Below are 14,216 nucleotides of genomic sequence, written 5' to 3' on the forward strand. Positions count from 1 at the left end.
CAAAAATACTATTTGGTATTCGTTCATCGAATTCTATCACAGATATAATTCTAGTGGGGGAGTTCTGTAGCGTAGCTACCACTACAAAATTACAACTACAATTCACTAGTATATAAGACATGTTAACTCGACTCTATGTCGGGGTACCTTTTCATAGATGACGGTTGACATTGTCGAATTTAACTCTCCCCACAACCTCTTTTATGACCTTTTAAGCTTCTGATAGCTAATTAGATTTCAATCTAGCTTTCAATATTTTAATACAGCCCTGTTGATAATTCGTCATAATTTGATAATATTTTAAGCTTTCTTATTATTCCCTTTCGACTCTATATAAACTTTAAGACATGATTTTAGTTATTATTTAGCAATTAATATATAATTTAGCAATTAATATATAATTTAGTAATTAATATATAATTTAGTAATTAATATATAATTTAGACTTTAATATATAATTTAGACTTTAATATATACTTTTAGTAGTCAAAAAATAAAATAAGTGAATTATTTTATTTTTGACTACTAAAATTATATATTAAAGATCTTAAGTGCGTAAATCTCTATATGTGAAGCACTGCACTCGTATATAGAATGACGCTAAATATCCCAATTTCTCACTTAAGTACAAATAAATTCGACCAAAAGAGTGTTGTGTTTTGTATCCCTATTTTTTAGTGTCGTTCTGTAACACAGTTTTAAAAGAAATTTTTAAAAATAAATAAAACATGACGTATTTAAATTAAATCAAATTTTTAAATCTTAAGGCAAATCAAGTAACTAACGATTTTAATTTCTCGATGTACGGTATGTATAAAATATATAAATAAATAAAGTGAATATCTTTCGATCTAATGATCACGTACTCAATCGAGAGAGCCTTCACCTTCAAAAGCTGAAGACTCTATTTTAAGTTTCGTCACAAAAATGCACTTTCTCTAATAAACCTATCTTTTATTTATTTTTTTTGAGGATTTTTGACCATGGGAAAAATAGGGCCCCCATACTATAGACTATAGCTTGGGTCCCATCTAAAGCATTTATTATTATTTTTTCTGCCAAATAAATTAGAATAGATAAATGAGAAGAAATAAATTCTATAATATTAAAACTGCTGTCATTTGCATTCCTAGAATTGTTTGATTGGTAGAAGGACGGAACAAGGATGATCATTGCTGACTGATGATAAGTGAAACTATGGTAAGTCGTGACAGAGGATGGAGTTGGGTGATCGCTTTGGCAGCCTGTTTCAACAGTCTTGTATTAGCCGGAATCTTTCGAACTGGAGGTGTTCTTTTCGTTGCCTTTATCGATGCTTTTGGAGTGACTCGAGAGGAGGCATCTTGGCCGATGGTCATTTGCATCACTGTTCTTAATCTAACAGGTATCTTTCATTCCTGCGTTAAATATACAAAGGATAGTTATTCATATCTACCAAAATTATATTAAAGTTTTTCAATATGCTGCTTAGGTTTTTGTTAAATTTATTTATTCGCATTGTTCTTAAAGTATATTAGGTTTGAAAAATAATATTTGGAAAAATAATCTTTGCTTTTAAAATAAAGAAAGAAAAGAGTTCATTCAGTTGATTTTTGTTTTTTCTCGCAAATATCTCGGCAATTGTTGAATTTTTAATTTGCCATCCCTCTGCAAACAAGATCCATTAAAATGGTGCTTTAAAAATTTAATATAATTTAACCTAAAAGTTACAAACGACATTATTGCATCGTCATTTTCTTTCTTTTTTTTTCGATAATGACAAAGAAGTAAATATGTTTTTTTATTATTTATCATGCCCTATCATGATGACTCGCAAAAATATCTATAAAATAGTTCAAATACTGAAACATTTTCCTGCGATAAATTTAATTTCAGACTTTATTTTTTTAAATACTGTCATTTGACCAAAAATTTATTCAAGTGATTTTATATTTTTGTTCAAATAATTTGAAATATTTTTTTTAAATCCTATCTATCAAATGAAAGACTTCTTTTATTTCATGTTGTTGAATTATTTTCGTTCATTATCCCTCATCTTAAAATCTTTTAAAGGATACAATTATCAATGTTTACCTTTTAACTTTATTAAACCTTTTATTAAATTTTCAGTTATAGATGAAAGTTAAATGAATAAGTGCTTTCCAAAGTTTAAAGTTGCTTCTTTCTTTCTTTTCTTAAAAAAAAGAAGAAACACCTTTTTACTTTTTTTAAAAATCTTTTTCAGTATCGCAGTACTTTTATCTATATATGAAAATTAGAAAAAAATGCATTGTAGACTTTGTTTTAACTGTGATTTTCACGTGAATGTAATCTCAGCTACAGAGTGATTTGCGAATAATTATTACAGTTAAAAAAGACGCTCAGGAGAATCTCATTATTAAACCCAACCATGACTGTTACAAAAGATATCGCTATTGAGGAAACAAAGTGCTTAACACTCAGTCTGTCAGGTAAATACAAAATCGATAAAAAGCACTTAAAATTGATAATTTAATTTAGAGTTGTCAGGATTTTACTTTCAGAGAATTCAAAGCATATAAATAATGTTAAATTATTTGAATGTTATTTAAAATAATATTTATTATTAGTATGTTAAATACTAAAGATTTATAATTAAAATGAATAATAGGATTATTCTCTTAAAACTTCTTCTTGTCCTTAAACTGTCATTTTAAAATGGCTTACGTTTTATTAAAATACCTGTGAATGAAATTTTACATTTACTAGAAAAGTTTCAGGCCCTTAACTGTTATATCTTCTAATAATTTGAATTCTCAGTCTTTAGTAATTACTGAAACTTACAGAAAGTTACCTTCAGAAACATTTTAAATGATGAAAAAAGTGCCTTATTTTAATGTGGCCATAATTATCTTATGATAATCGGGAAATCCTAGTTTTTGTTACTGATTAGATACGAGGGAGCAATTATTCTACTTCAAAATGTTCCAAGTTTAAACAAAACTCACGTTAACATTTATATAATTTTTGATAAAAGCTTTTTCGTCTTCATGAATTAAAGAAATGTGTCGTTTTATTCTGAAAAAAGCAAATATTTGGGTTGTACCTCCCACCCTCTGGCTACGTGCCTATTAATGAGCCTAAATTGTGAATTTTGGCTTAAAAGTTAAGAAGTCTACGATAGTTCTGATAAAATTTTGAGCGACTGAAAGCATAGATTATTCAAATAACACATAGATGGCAGCACTAGAATTGAAAATATATGAAAAAGCAAAAGTTCATTTTAATTACTATTTCGAAATTATGGCATTTCAGGTATCAACAAATATATTTTATTCGGATATTTATCAAATAAAAAAATACATTTAAATTAAAAGTACATACACTGAATAAATTCCTTAAAAAAATTTGAAACGAAAACCTTTTGTTCGCTGGAGAATTTACCCTATTGATTGTAACTTCTGAAATAGAAACTCCAGTAGAGATTATTTTAGGAAAAAATTTTCATCCTTACATGGTTTTTTAAAAAAAAATTAGAATTTTTAACCAGATGCAGGATGAAGAAAAATATTTCTTAGTGGAATGAAATAACCTTATTTTGTCAATATCGAATAATGAACTAAATAAGTTACTAAAAATGCTACTAGATAGCAGCACTTTAAAAGTATACATCAAAATTTTTACTTCAATTTTTATCATTTAGGGGATTTTATTTCTTTAAATACTTTTTTATGAATCGCCCAACTTTTTTTTATCACACAGTTTGATCTTTTAGTAGTATGTAAAAATAACTTAGTTTACATTTGAAGCAGTGTAACCAATCCTAACTCTTGTATCCATTAGCTTTATCTCAACTTTACCTCGGTGGCTATCAGGGAAGTATCTCGCCTTGGTGATGGTGGAAGTTATTTATCGCCAGACATAACCACCAGTTCTACCATGAATGTATCTTATTATTTGTCTTATTGTTTTTGAAACGACAGATTTCATAAAAAAAATAAATGATATTAAAAGATTATTTAAAGATTAAAAAAACTATGGTTTTGTATTTTTTTTCCCCTTCATTTACATTTGTAAAGGTATTTTATAAATAAAATTCTTCCAACTTTTTTTAAAAAATTATCGAAAAAAGTTTTTTTTTTCTTTTTTCTTTTTTAATTTAAATAATCCATTGTTTCTAACCTGATTAGGGTGTTACAGTTTAAGACGCCTATTAAGTTCAGAATCATAAATAGATTAAACAAAAGAGAAAATAATCTGTTTTTTCAGGTCCCTTTTCAGGAATTCTTGGTCAGAAATATGGTGTCCGACCTGTTGTCATTGTGGGTGCTGTAATCGGATGTGTAGGAGTTTCGGCCTGTTTTTTGACCACCTCTCTCGATGTCATCACCATACTATTCGGAGGAGTCTTTGGTAGGTTATTCTCTCCTCTAAAATACCAAATAAATAAAAGATCGATTAATGATATTTTGCCAGAACTAATTACACAAATGTCCCCCATTGAATATTTTAACTTAATTTATTCCGCCTTATTTTTGATTAACATATTTTCAGGTGAGTTTTGTAAGCCATTCACGCACACTTTGGTTTATCCTTTACAAATTTTTTTAATGAAGTCACATATTTGAGTAAATTTAGAACAGCAAAACAGAAGGTTGTCTGAAGTCTCTCAATTTTATTCTCAGATTTCTAGCATTTCTTTTTTCGTGAAATTACTTGATTCGTGATTGATTACACTTAAAACACAGTAGATCACCCAAGTCAAGCACAGTGGTCGGATGTAGAGAGCTGCAATTAGCGAAAATACTGCAATCGCTACTTTTTTTCCGTAGTTTGTAGCGTAGTGAGCTACTTTAGAAAAAAAAATGATGTTGTAGCGATTCCTGGCAACTACTTTTATCGTTAGTTTAATGTAGAAACGAGGTTTAAAGGCAAAAAAATTTTCGAATCTGATGGTTGCAAATCCTTTGCGGGCCCGTCAACGTACGTCATATCAATGGCTCTGTTGCCGAGCGTTAATAAGATCTGCGTGTTAAAAAAGATAACTTATTTCTTTTATATCTTCAACTGAAACAGGTATCAATGGTACCTGTTCTTCAACCCGGGCGGTTCGTATCTAAATAAATCAAAATAATGATCATAAACTCAAGAAAAGATACTCCTTCGAATTAGTTAACATGTGTATATTAAGAGCACTACAAATACAACATGATCTCTCGACCGCCAATAACTTATTTCTTACAGGATATAAAAAAGCATTGATCAATTAGATCACAAATATTTAATAATTTCCTAGCATTTCTTAAATCACTGTCGAGTAAAGCATAGTTTGAAAGAGCAAATTCGTAAAATGTGCTTTAGAATAAAAAAACTATTTCATGTAAACATGAATTAAAACTTTTTAATATCTCCTCATATTTAACCCAGAAGCATATATAACTCCTCATTTTTATTCAAAATCATTTTCAATTAGTTTTCTAATTGTAGCGAAGAAGTGACTACATTTCGAAAATAGTTTGTTGTCGCTCCATTTTAAAAAAAAGTAGTTGTAGTTAACTAAAATTGTAATAAAGTAGTAGTTGTTGTTAACTACGAAGAAATTGTAGTTTTCCTGACCTCTAATAAAGTATCACTGCTTGTGGTCAGTGAGTGGGTGGGTGACAACTTTGATCAGGGAACCGATGGTGTGCGATTTTGGTCCTCGTTAAACTGTTCTACCGTAACCTGCACGACTTCACGCGCAGGTCGTTCCTCCTCTTTGCAAATAATCAAAATTGTGATGTCATTTTGTCGGATCATCCTCAGGGATGTTTTTTCCTGACCATTTGTGCAGTTCCTGCGTGACTGTTATTAGAGGAGTACCGTTTCTTCAACACAGAATACATATTTGTACTTGCGCTTAAAGCATACTAAACTAAACGTACTTACAACGTTAGAAACTTTTAGCAATTCCCATGTTCTTAACATTTTTCTCGATTTATTCTTCAAAACTGCGTGCATGCAATTATTTTGTTTCAGAACCGTTCGTAAATTTGAGAGGATTTGAGATTTAAATGCCGAGACTGCTATAAAGGTAATGCTTAAACATAAGTATTTGAATTAAAAATATTCCATTTTTTAAAAGTGCACCAATGATCTTCATTTCTTTAATTTCAGACTTAAATTATTCCAAGTTTTGATCAGCTTACCTAGATAATATAATGCTGTATACGTTTGGTTCAGCTTAGCCGATTGTATCTATCATGTCAATCAAATCTATTTTCTAGACAGTTTTTTTTGTGGATAGCTAAAAAAAATTTCTCACACAACAAATAAAAACAAATTGGAAAAAAAGGTTAATGAATTTTTTTTTTCAGGCTTTGGATATGGTCTGGTAAATACTCTGATGCCAGTTATAGTGAATGCTTATTTCCTGAATCTAAGAGGCCTTGCAAATGGAATAGCCAATTCTGGCTCGTGTTTTGGTTCTGTCATCTTGCCAGTGTTGTTTGAGTTTCTCATCGATCACTTTGGATTAACAGGATGCTTTCTCTTGACAGGTGGCATTGTACTTAACGTAGCTGTTGCAGGGGCTCTCTTACGACCCCCACCATCCTGGCAGACAACTGAAAATGAGACTTCCCTAAACGTGTTATCAAGTACTAATAAACCTCTTATTAAGGAATGCAATGCTCCAAGAGATAACAATAATTCAGAACAACTTCATTCAAATTCTCAGGACAGCTTTCATGTGGAGCTCGTTGAAAGATTGCGAAATCGAAACAACCATGCTGAAGATCCCCCGTGTGTGTTTAGCACAGCTTCATCACTAGATATTAAAAAGAATGAACAATACCAGAACGAACTACTTAGAGCACAAAAAGAGTTTCAAGAATCGTTGAACGATTTCCAAAGCGCAGTGATGAGTATTCTAGAAACATCTCAGAGTGAGGAAGTGTTGAATAAGCTGGACAATAATGATGACGTCACGACTTCTGAGCTGACTGACTCCTGTCCAGCAAGACATAGCTTTAGTATTTCATCTGGTAAGCGCCCGAAAATTAATAAATCATCTGTTTTGAGGCCTTTAGAAAAGTCGAATCTCAAATTCGAAAACACGTCTGGGGACTTGCAACCAGAAATTTTTGACAAACTTAACTCTGTGCCAACTATGGAAGACATTCAAGAAGAATCTGTTGAAGAAAAAAACGTTTTCCGGTCATTCCAAGTGGTTTTGTCATCCCCAATGTTCTATGTGACTGCTCTAACAAATGTCAGCTTTTATTTCTTGTTTCATATGTATGTTGTAATTATCGTAGATTTCGCTCTAGACTGTGGCCTCCCTCTGGATTCTACTAAATATGTCATATTTGCTTTTTCCGGTGCCGATTTGATCGGAAGATTATGCTTTGGGTGGATTACTGATCGCCAGTACATTAGTCGTTCTCAATTTGTGATGATTTGCATGGCTGCCATTGGAATGGTGTTTTTTATTTTTCCTTTCGCTACAGGATACTGGTCTCTGATATTCGCTAGTGCTGGATATGGGTTGCTACTGGGATGCACAATGATAGTGTTTCCTATTCTTTTAGTCGACTACTTAGGCCAAGAAGTGCATGCTGTTGCTTACGGTTGTTTGTGTTTTCTCAACGGTTTTGCGTCTATAGCCAGACCATTGCTCATAGGTAAGCTTTTGTCTTAAAGTGTATCAAATTATGCCAGGGTCAGTTAGTATTGAGGGAGAGGGCTCTGTAAATAAAAGCCCTACTTCTCTTTTATATGACTTAAAGTTATTATTATTTTTTTTGTAAAAATTCCAACTTTTCGAACTTTAACTATAGCAAGTTTAATGAATGAGAGAAGGCAAAACAATGATTAATATCAATGATTTCGATACGAAAATTGAGATTATTAAAAGTTTTTTTAAAAAAGTACCAGAAAAAAAATGGGTTCTCTCCCAAAAAGTCACAAAAAATAATTAAGAATGTTTTCGAACATGTTTTCAATAATGATTGGAAAGCTATTTATTTGAAGAAAAAAAAGGCATAACTATCTCTTAAAAGTGTCCATATTTGATACTTGATGCATCTTCTTCATGAGTTCAGAGAACTCTTCATCACAAAGGATGCATCTGGTTTATTACAAATAGTGATGTATAAGTTAATATTGTCATCGATGTCCAAAAGAGGTTTTTTTTATATTTTATAAACCGTCGTTGAACAATTTTTTCTGGGCTTACGACTACCAATGTTCAACTCCGAATCCTTGTAATTTTCATCCAAATCCGGAAGACAAGGGATCTCCGGGATCAATACTCCCAGAGGTATTGATTTGTTATGGAAAATTGGAGAACTTTGTGACCCAGACAGATTTAACGGGCATCAGTCACCATTTACTACACGGAGCGTGTTCGCCCAGCTGGGATCGAACCCACGACTTCTTCGACATGGGCCCAGTGCCCTACCAACCAGGCCATCCCGACCCCCAAAGAGGATGTTTAAAGAAACCTTGTCAGTAGTACAATGTATTATTTTTTTAGTTTTATTCTTCGCACTCTTGCCCCCCATCCCGCCTTACTTTTGTCGTACTCAGTAGATCACTTCTGGCAAATTTTGTCAAGCTACATGGTTTTACTGAGCTTTGAGTGGTGATTCAGGGCTGATCTCTGTTATAATTCCCTGATTAGAAAGGCTCCAAACTAACCTCACCTAAGAAAGGTGGCCTCATGTGACCTAAAGTCATGAGTACGTACTTCTAAAATTAAAATACGATCTCATTCTTCGGAAAATCACCTTATTTTAAACTAAGGATATGAACAGTTTTACATATATGTGTAGCTCAGAAATAACACATATTTCCACAATAACTGACTGACAGCCCGACTGACCAACTGCTCTCCGCTTTTAACAAATAGCCACATTTCGTCCTGTAGCATATTCCCCTTTGGGAAAAGATGTCCATATTTACATCGTTTTCAAACTTTTTCTTATACTAATAAGTAATTATGTAGACCAGCATGAACAAATGCAATGAGACACCTTAAATTTCTAAGATTGATTTTTGTTGAATGTTCGGCTGACAGTTTATAAGATTTAGGTCTAAGATTCGATACAATGGGTCCTTTAAACTACTAACGTATTTTAAGCGTTATTTTTACAAATCTTGTGTAAAATAAAGGAATCAAAGTTTTCAATCGCGGCTTTTCATTGCCCTATTGTTGTTAGAAACAAAAATATTCAGCTGTTTCAAATTGGTTGTAATTACCTACCACACCTTGATGAGTTATTCTTCAGCAGGAGCTTAAATTAGTTATCAATGAAACTTTAAATAAGTTTATATCCAAAAAAATAAGAGTAATGCTCAATTTATTAAAAAGCCTGGAAACTGCTGAAAATCTTGAAGCAGGAAATCTAATATTCAATTGTGAAAAATATTTCATGATGCCAAATTATTAAAGCGTATTCTACCGGCAAAAAAATTGTCTTCGAGATATTTTTTATAATTTCTTAAGTGCTGTTCCTATCAAATTTTTTGTTGTTTAATTTTATTTGTTTCGATGCATCAAATGTAAATTAATTTGCTAACTCCATTTTTAGGAAGAGAATGGAATGAAATAAAATGCACCCATTCAAAAGTAGTGTTCATTTTCGCATTCCATTTAATTCTACTCAATACAATTTTTAATTCGATTCCCCGTAAAAACTTTCCCACACTACATTTGATTCTTAAGAAACAATGAGTGCTCTGGGAGTTTTCTTAAAGTTTCAATCACCGTGTTTAGCGTCATACCGTTTGGGGCTTCAAAATAACTCATATTTCATTGATCTATATTTGATTATTAGCACTAAAAGTAACCGAATATTAGTCCCAATATATTCGCATACATTAGTCCTATAGGCCCGCAAAGGATTGTAGCTCAGAATGTTTTACTGTATGACATGAAAAATTAAGAAAGAACTTAAGAAAAAAATTATGAATCCATATTAAAGATTATCATAAATAAGGTAAATACCTTTTTCCCCGGTGTCTTCTTTGTTTACACATAATGTAATTTTTCTTTACAATAGGAATATGCACAGGGGCAGGAAAATGGTTTTAGATAATTGTGCTTTTTATGATATATAGAGCCAATGTGATAAAGAAAATATCTTTTAGAGTCTGTGAAAATTTTCATAAAATCATTCGATAGGAAGTGTTTCTTTCTCTCTATTGCGAAAATATTATTTCGCATAACTGCAAATCTCTAAAATTGTAGAAAATCAATACGTAACACGAACCATTCGACACAATTTCCTCGCATATAGACTTTTTTGATAGTTATGTATCAGTTTTATGAATACACTATCTCGTTGCTGCAGATTTTATCTAATTACTTTTTGATATCCATTGATTATGTTCATTGAATTAACTGAATACGCATCTATCAATAACTCCCAAAATTGACTCGTCTTATTTTATATTCTGCTTATTCACAGTTTACAAGTCTGATATTTCAGAACTTGGTGAACGCAATTCGACGCTATTCTGAAAAGTCTGTGTTTAAAAAAATACGCAAAAGACAGCTGTTGCACTTTTCAATAAATTTTTTTCCTTTATTACAAAGTGGAGAAATTATTATGAGATATGTGCCTATTTTTAAATAATTTCGAAAAATAACAAAATCTTTTTTTCATTTCAGGTTATTTCCGAGACAGCATAGGATCGTATGCTTACATATTTTATATTTTGGGTATCATTTCAATTCTTGCAGCCTCCGCATGGCTTTTAGAAAGATGTTTTTTCAAGAAACCTCTGAGGAGTCACCATTAAAAATGGATTCTAAAAAGAAAGAAAGATCATTAAAACAATTAGAAGCCGAATAATATTGTCAAGCTCAAATCAATTAGTTTTGGAGTTTCACCATAGGTGGCGCTGGTAGCTGCTCACCTGTTCAACGATCGATTTTTCCGTATCCCCATCAATTTTGTTTTTGACACTCTCTTTCAACTCCTCAATTATTAGTTATTAAAACTGTCGATAGATTTTTAGCAGAAAAAATTTTGCTGGATCGATTTTGAACAAAGTTCGTTATTGATTGTAAATAAATACCTGTTTTATTTATTGCTCTTAATTTTTTCTTAGCTAAGTGAGATAGTGGTTAGGCGCCAATAAGTATAAAAGCAGTTAAGTAAATAAAGTATTGGAGTTTTAATAGTAAAAATCAAGTATAGACCTTCGAAATTCAAAGTTTTACACTAAAAATATCCTTTGCCTATTGTTGAACAGGCTTATATTAATCAGTTGGACAGTCTATAAACAGTGTTTAAAAAAACATCAGAGTATAACGGATTCAGTGCATTCATTAAAGCAGATTAGGTGCAACTACATTGATTTTTAAAAAAAAAAAAATTTTAAGGTTAAGTGCCCGGTATACCCTACATTCCCAGCATGACCGAACCAAGAGCTGTTTCAGCATACTCATCAGTGTCTTCAAATGCTGTTTAAAATTTCCTCCCGCATTGTAATTCACACCGAACGGTTAGTGTTAATAATTATCAGATGTATCACTTTAACCGTAACACATATACAAAGAAGCACACTCATGTCCCAACGCTATATAAACCGTTTAATCACATTAACCAAACTTCTTTGGTTATTATTAATAATAACGGGTTAATGCTGATAATTTATGAAATGTATCAATTTTACTGAAAGAGACGGTTATTATTAATATTGACCGGAAATTATTAATAATTAAGAGATTTATCACTTTCATCGTAACACATATACTGAAATAAAATAAACAATTTAATATAGTACAATAATTAAGTATTGGTTATGATGCTGGACAAGGATGAAGATGCAGTTTACAAATTCTAAATGGAACTGATTTCACACTTGGAAAACACACTTCACTTTCTAAGGTTCAATCTTAATGGTTTGAGAGCGTAACCTCAAATATGCTAATTGATTAGTGCAGACAACATATCCTAGCGTAATATAAATTTACGAAATCAGACACAAAAACGTACTTTTTCTGAATAAACATGCTTTTTTTTCTCCAACGAATTCGTATTTCTGACCCCCAAAATATAGGGAGCAGCCGCAATCTGGGAAATGTGGCCCCATAGTTTGGTCAGGAAAGCGATCCAAAATTTAGACCCTTTAATCCTAATTTTACTTTTTGCATATTTCGCCATATCTCAAGAACTTTCTAAGTCAATCAAAAAAAATTTTTATACAATTATAAAGTCTGTTTATCCAAAGATATTTCTATGCAAAAAGTACATTTTATCAAATATTCAATTTTTTTATTATCTTATTCAACCAGTGGGAAAAAAAAGTTTGAATTGTAAGGTTGCAATTTCTTACATCCATTTAAAGCAGTGTTTCTTAACCTTTTTGCTACAATGGACCCCTTTTAAAAATTTTTAAGAAGTCACGGACCACCCCCCTGAGAAAAAAAATTGCAAAAAACTTCAATTTTTAGTATTTAATTTATCTTAGCATTTAATTTTATAATTTCAATAATATACAAAATATTTAAAATTAAAGCTTTTAGTCTGAAGGTTGTTGCTGTGTTGCATTCTTAATAAAATGAATAGAGGGATGGTTTTCGACAAAGCAACGCGCATAACATGTTCAACATTCAATCAATAACGATGTTTTGTTTTTATTGTCACAACTGTGGAAAGTCCGGCTTCGTTAAGATACACTATAGCTAACGGAATTATAGATGAAATAGCTCGCTATACAAGCAATGTGTAGGCTTCTTTCACAGAAGACCAGAACTCTCCGAGTGTTTTTGAATCGAAATCCATTTTTAGCAAGGACTTTGTACTAAGATCAATAAGCTCATCTTTGGCAAGGTTCATATCATCGATACAGTCAATATCACAAAGAAAAGGATGACGAATCCACAACTCATCTTTTATCTTTATCTCATCCAAATTAAAATATTTTTTCAATGAAACTTGAAGTACTTCCAGGTGTTCACAGATTTTATTTTTTAAGTTATTCAGTAACAAATTATCTTGCCAAGATCCATTTTCAGAAAGCACTTCGTCCAACATTTAAAAGTTTGCATATATCTCATTTTGAATTCTATTTTTTTCAAAGTGGCATCTTCAATTAGAATGCTTGTAATTTCTCAGTTGCATCCATAATGGTGATATCGGGTCCTTGAATTAAAAGACTTATATTGTTCATGTGGTTAAAATTATCTGCCAGGTAAGCCAATTTATAGGTAAAATCTTTTTTGTTTAAATATTCGAAGAATGAGTTATCTTTTTCTTCTAGAACAAGTGATAATTCGATCTTCAACATGAAAAATTGTTTCAAAACCTGCCCTCGTGACAGCCAGCGCAATTCCGTGTGGTACAGAAGTACCTCATGTTCTGCGTCCATTTCTTGACACAGCGTTTTAAAGAGACGATGATTAAGAGCTCTACGTCTAATAAAATTTACAGTTTTAATAACTTTTGATAATGCTTCTTTTAAGCTGGTTGGAAGAGTTTTTGTAGCCAGTGCATGTTTATGTAAAAAAACAATGAGTAACAAGAACATTAGGAGACTTTTTTTTTACCAACAGGGCAAAACCAGATTTATTGCCAAGCATCACAGGTGCTCCATCTGTACGAAGTGAATGAAGTTTTTCTTTCCAGCCGAAGTCTTGTTTGGTAAAGAAAACATTTAACATTGCTAAAACATCAACTGCCTTTGTAGTTTGCAAAAGAGACTCACAAAATAAAAATTCTTCTTTGATAGTATCAAGAGACACGTAACGAACAAAAACAAGAAGTTGACTATAATTCGAGATATCTGTAGTTTCATCCAGTTGCATACTAAAGGGAAGTGGCGATACTTTCAATTAATCGATGATCTTTTTCAAGATATTGCAAGAAATTTCAACTATTCTTGAATGTGTCACATCATTTGAAAATGGAATTGCCTCAAGTTTTTTTTCTCTGTTCCAATCTACAAACTAATTCAACCATCTCCAGCGCACATGGCTTAATTAACGTCTCTCCAATAGTATGCGGTTTCTTGCTTTTAGCAATATGATATGCAACTTTGAGAGATGCCTCAACCAGAGGTTTTTGTGGAATACCAAATCCAAGTTTGTCTAATGTTCCAGATTTCAAAAACTGGGCTTTCTTCTTAGTAAAAAATTCTAGATCTAGTAACCTGAACAAGGTGTCAAATGTACGTAGCTTGATAGGGGATAATAAAAATAGTACAGCGGACGTCATCAGGGGGTTGCCCCTGATGGTGCAAACTGAAAGCCGGTTAGTGGAGGA

General features: G+C 31.8%; 2 protein-coding genes across 4 annotated transcripts in view; one reads left to right on the plus strand and one right to left on the minus strand.

Moving 5' to 3' along the window:
* The window catches only part of LOC107454313 (monocarboxylate transporter 9), a 20,695-nt gene extending 9,658 nt beyond the window's left edge, over positions 1–11,037 (plus strand). For all 3 annotated transcript variants that reach the window (XM_071177045.1, XM_016071467.3, XM_016071466.3), the window contains 4 exons: positions 1,134–1,384; positions 4,228–4,371; positions 6,315–7,622; positions 10,616–11,037. In XM_071177045.1, the coding sequence (XP_071033146.1) occupies positions 1,183–1,384; positions 4,228–4,371; positions 6,315–7,622; positions 10,616–10,746 (1,785 nt within the window). In that variant the 5' untranslated portion in view covers positions 1,134–1,182 and the 3' untranslated portion in view covers positions 10,747–11,037. The remainder of the gene's footprint in view (positions 1–1,133; positions 1,385–4,227; positions 4,372–6,314; positions 7,623–10,615) is intronic.
* Positions 11,038–12,665: 1,628 nt separating this feature from the next.
* On the minus strand, positions 12,666–13,759 carry LOC139425060 (protein FAM200C-like). Its single transcript, XM_071178091.1, has 2 exons — positions 13,502–13,759; positions 12,666–12,851 (listed from the first exon to the last, which is right to left on the minus strand). The coding sequence occupies exons 1-2, from the start codon at positions 13,757–13,759 to the stop codon at positions 12,666–12,668; spliced, it is 444 nt and encodes a 147-aa protein (XP_071034192.1).
* Between the last annotated feature and the right edge of the window lie 457 nt (positions 13,760–14,216).

Source organism: Parasteatoda tepidariorum, chromosome 2 (genome assembly GCF_043381705.1).
Source record: "Parasteatoda tepidariorum isolate YZ-2023 chromosome 2, CAS_Ptep_4.0, whole genome shotgun sequence".
Classification (NCBI taxonomy): Eukaryota; Metazoa; Arthropoda; class Arachnida; order Araneae; family Theridiidae; genus Parasteatoda; species Parasteatoda tepidariorum.

Excerpts from the sequence above, each read along its gene's own strand:
- LOC139425060 (XM_071178091.1), bottom strand. The coding sequence starts at position 13,759 with ATGCAACTGGATGAAACTACAGATATCTCGAATTATAGTCAACTTCTT. Across the intron at positions 12,852-13,501 it reads AATCTGGTTTTGCCCTGTTG|ATAAAAGATGAGTTGTGGAT; the intron begins GTAAAAAAAAAG and ends GATGAGATAAAG.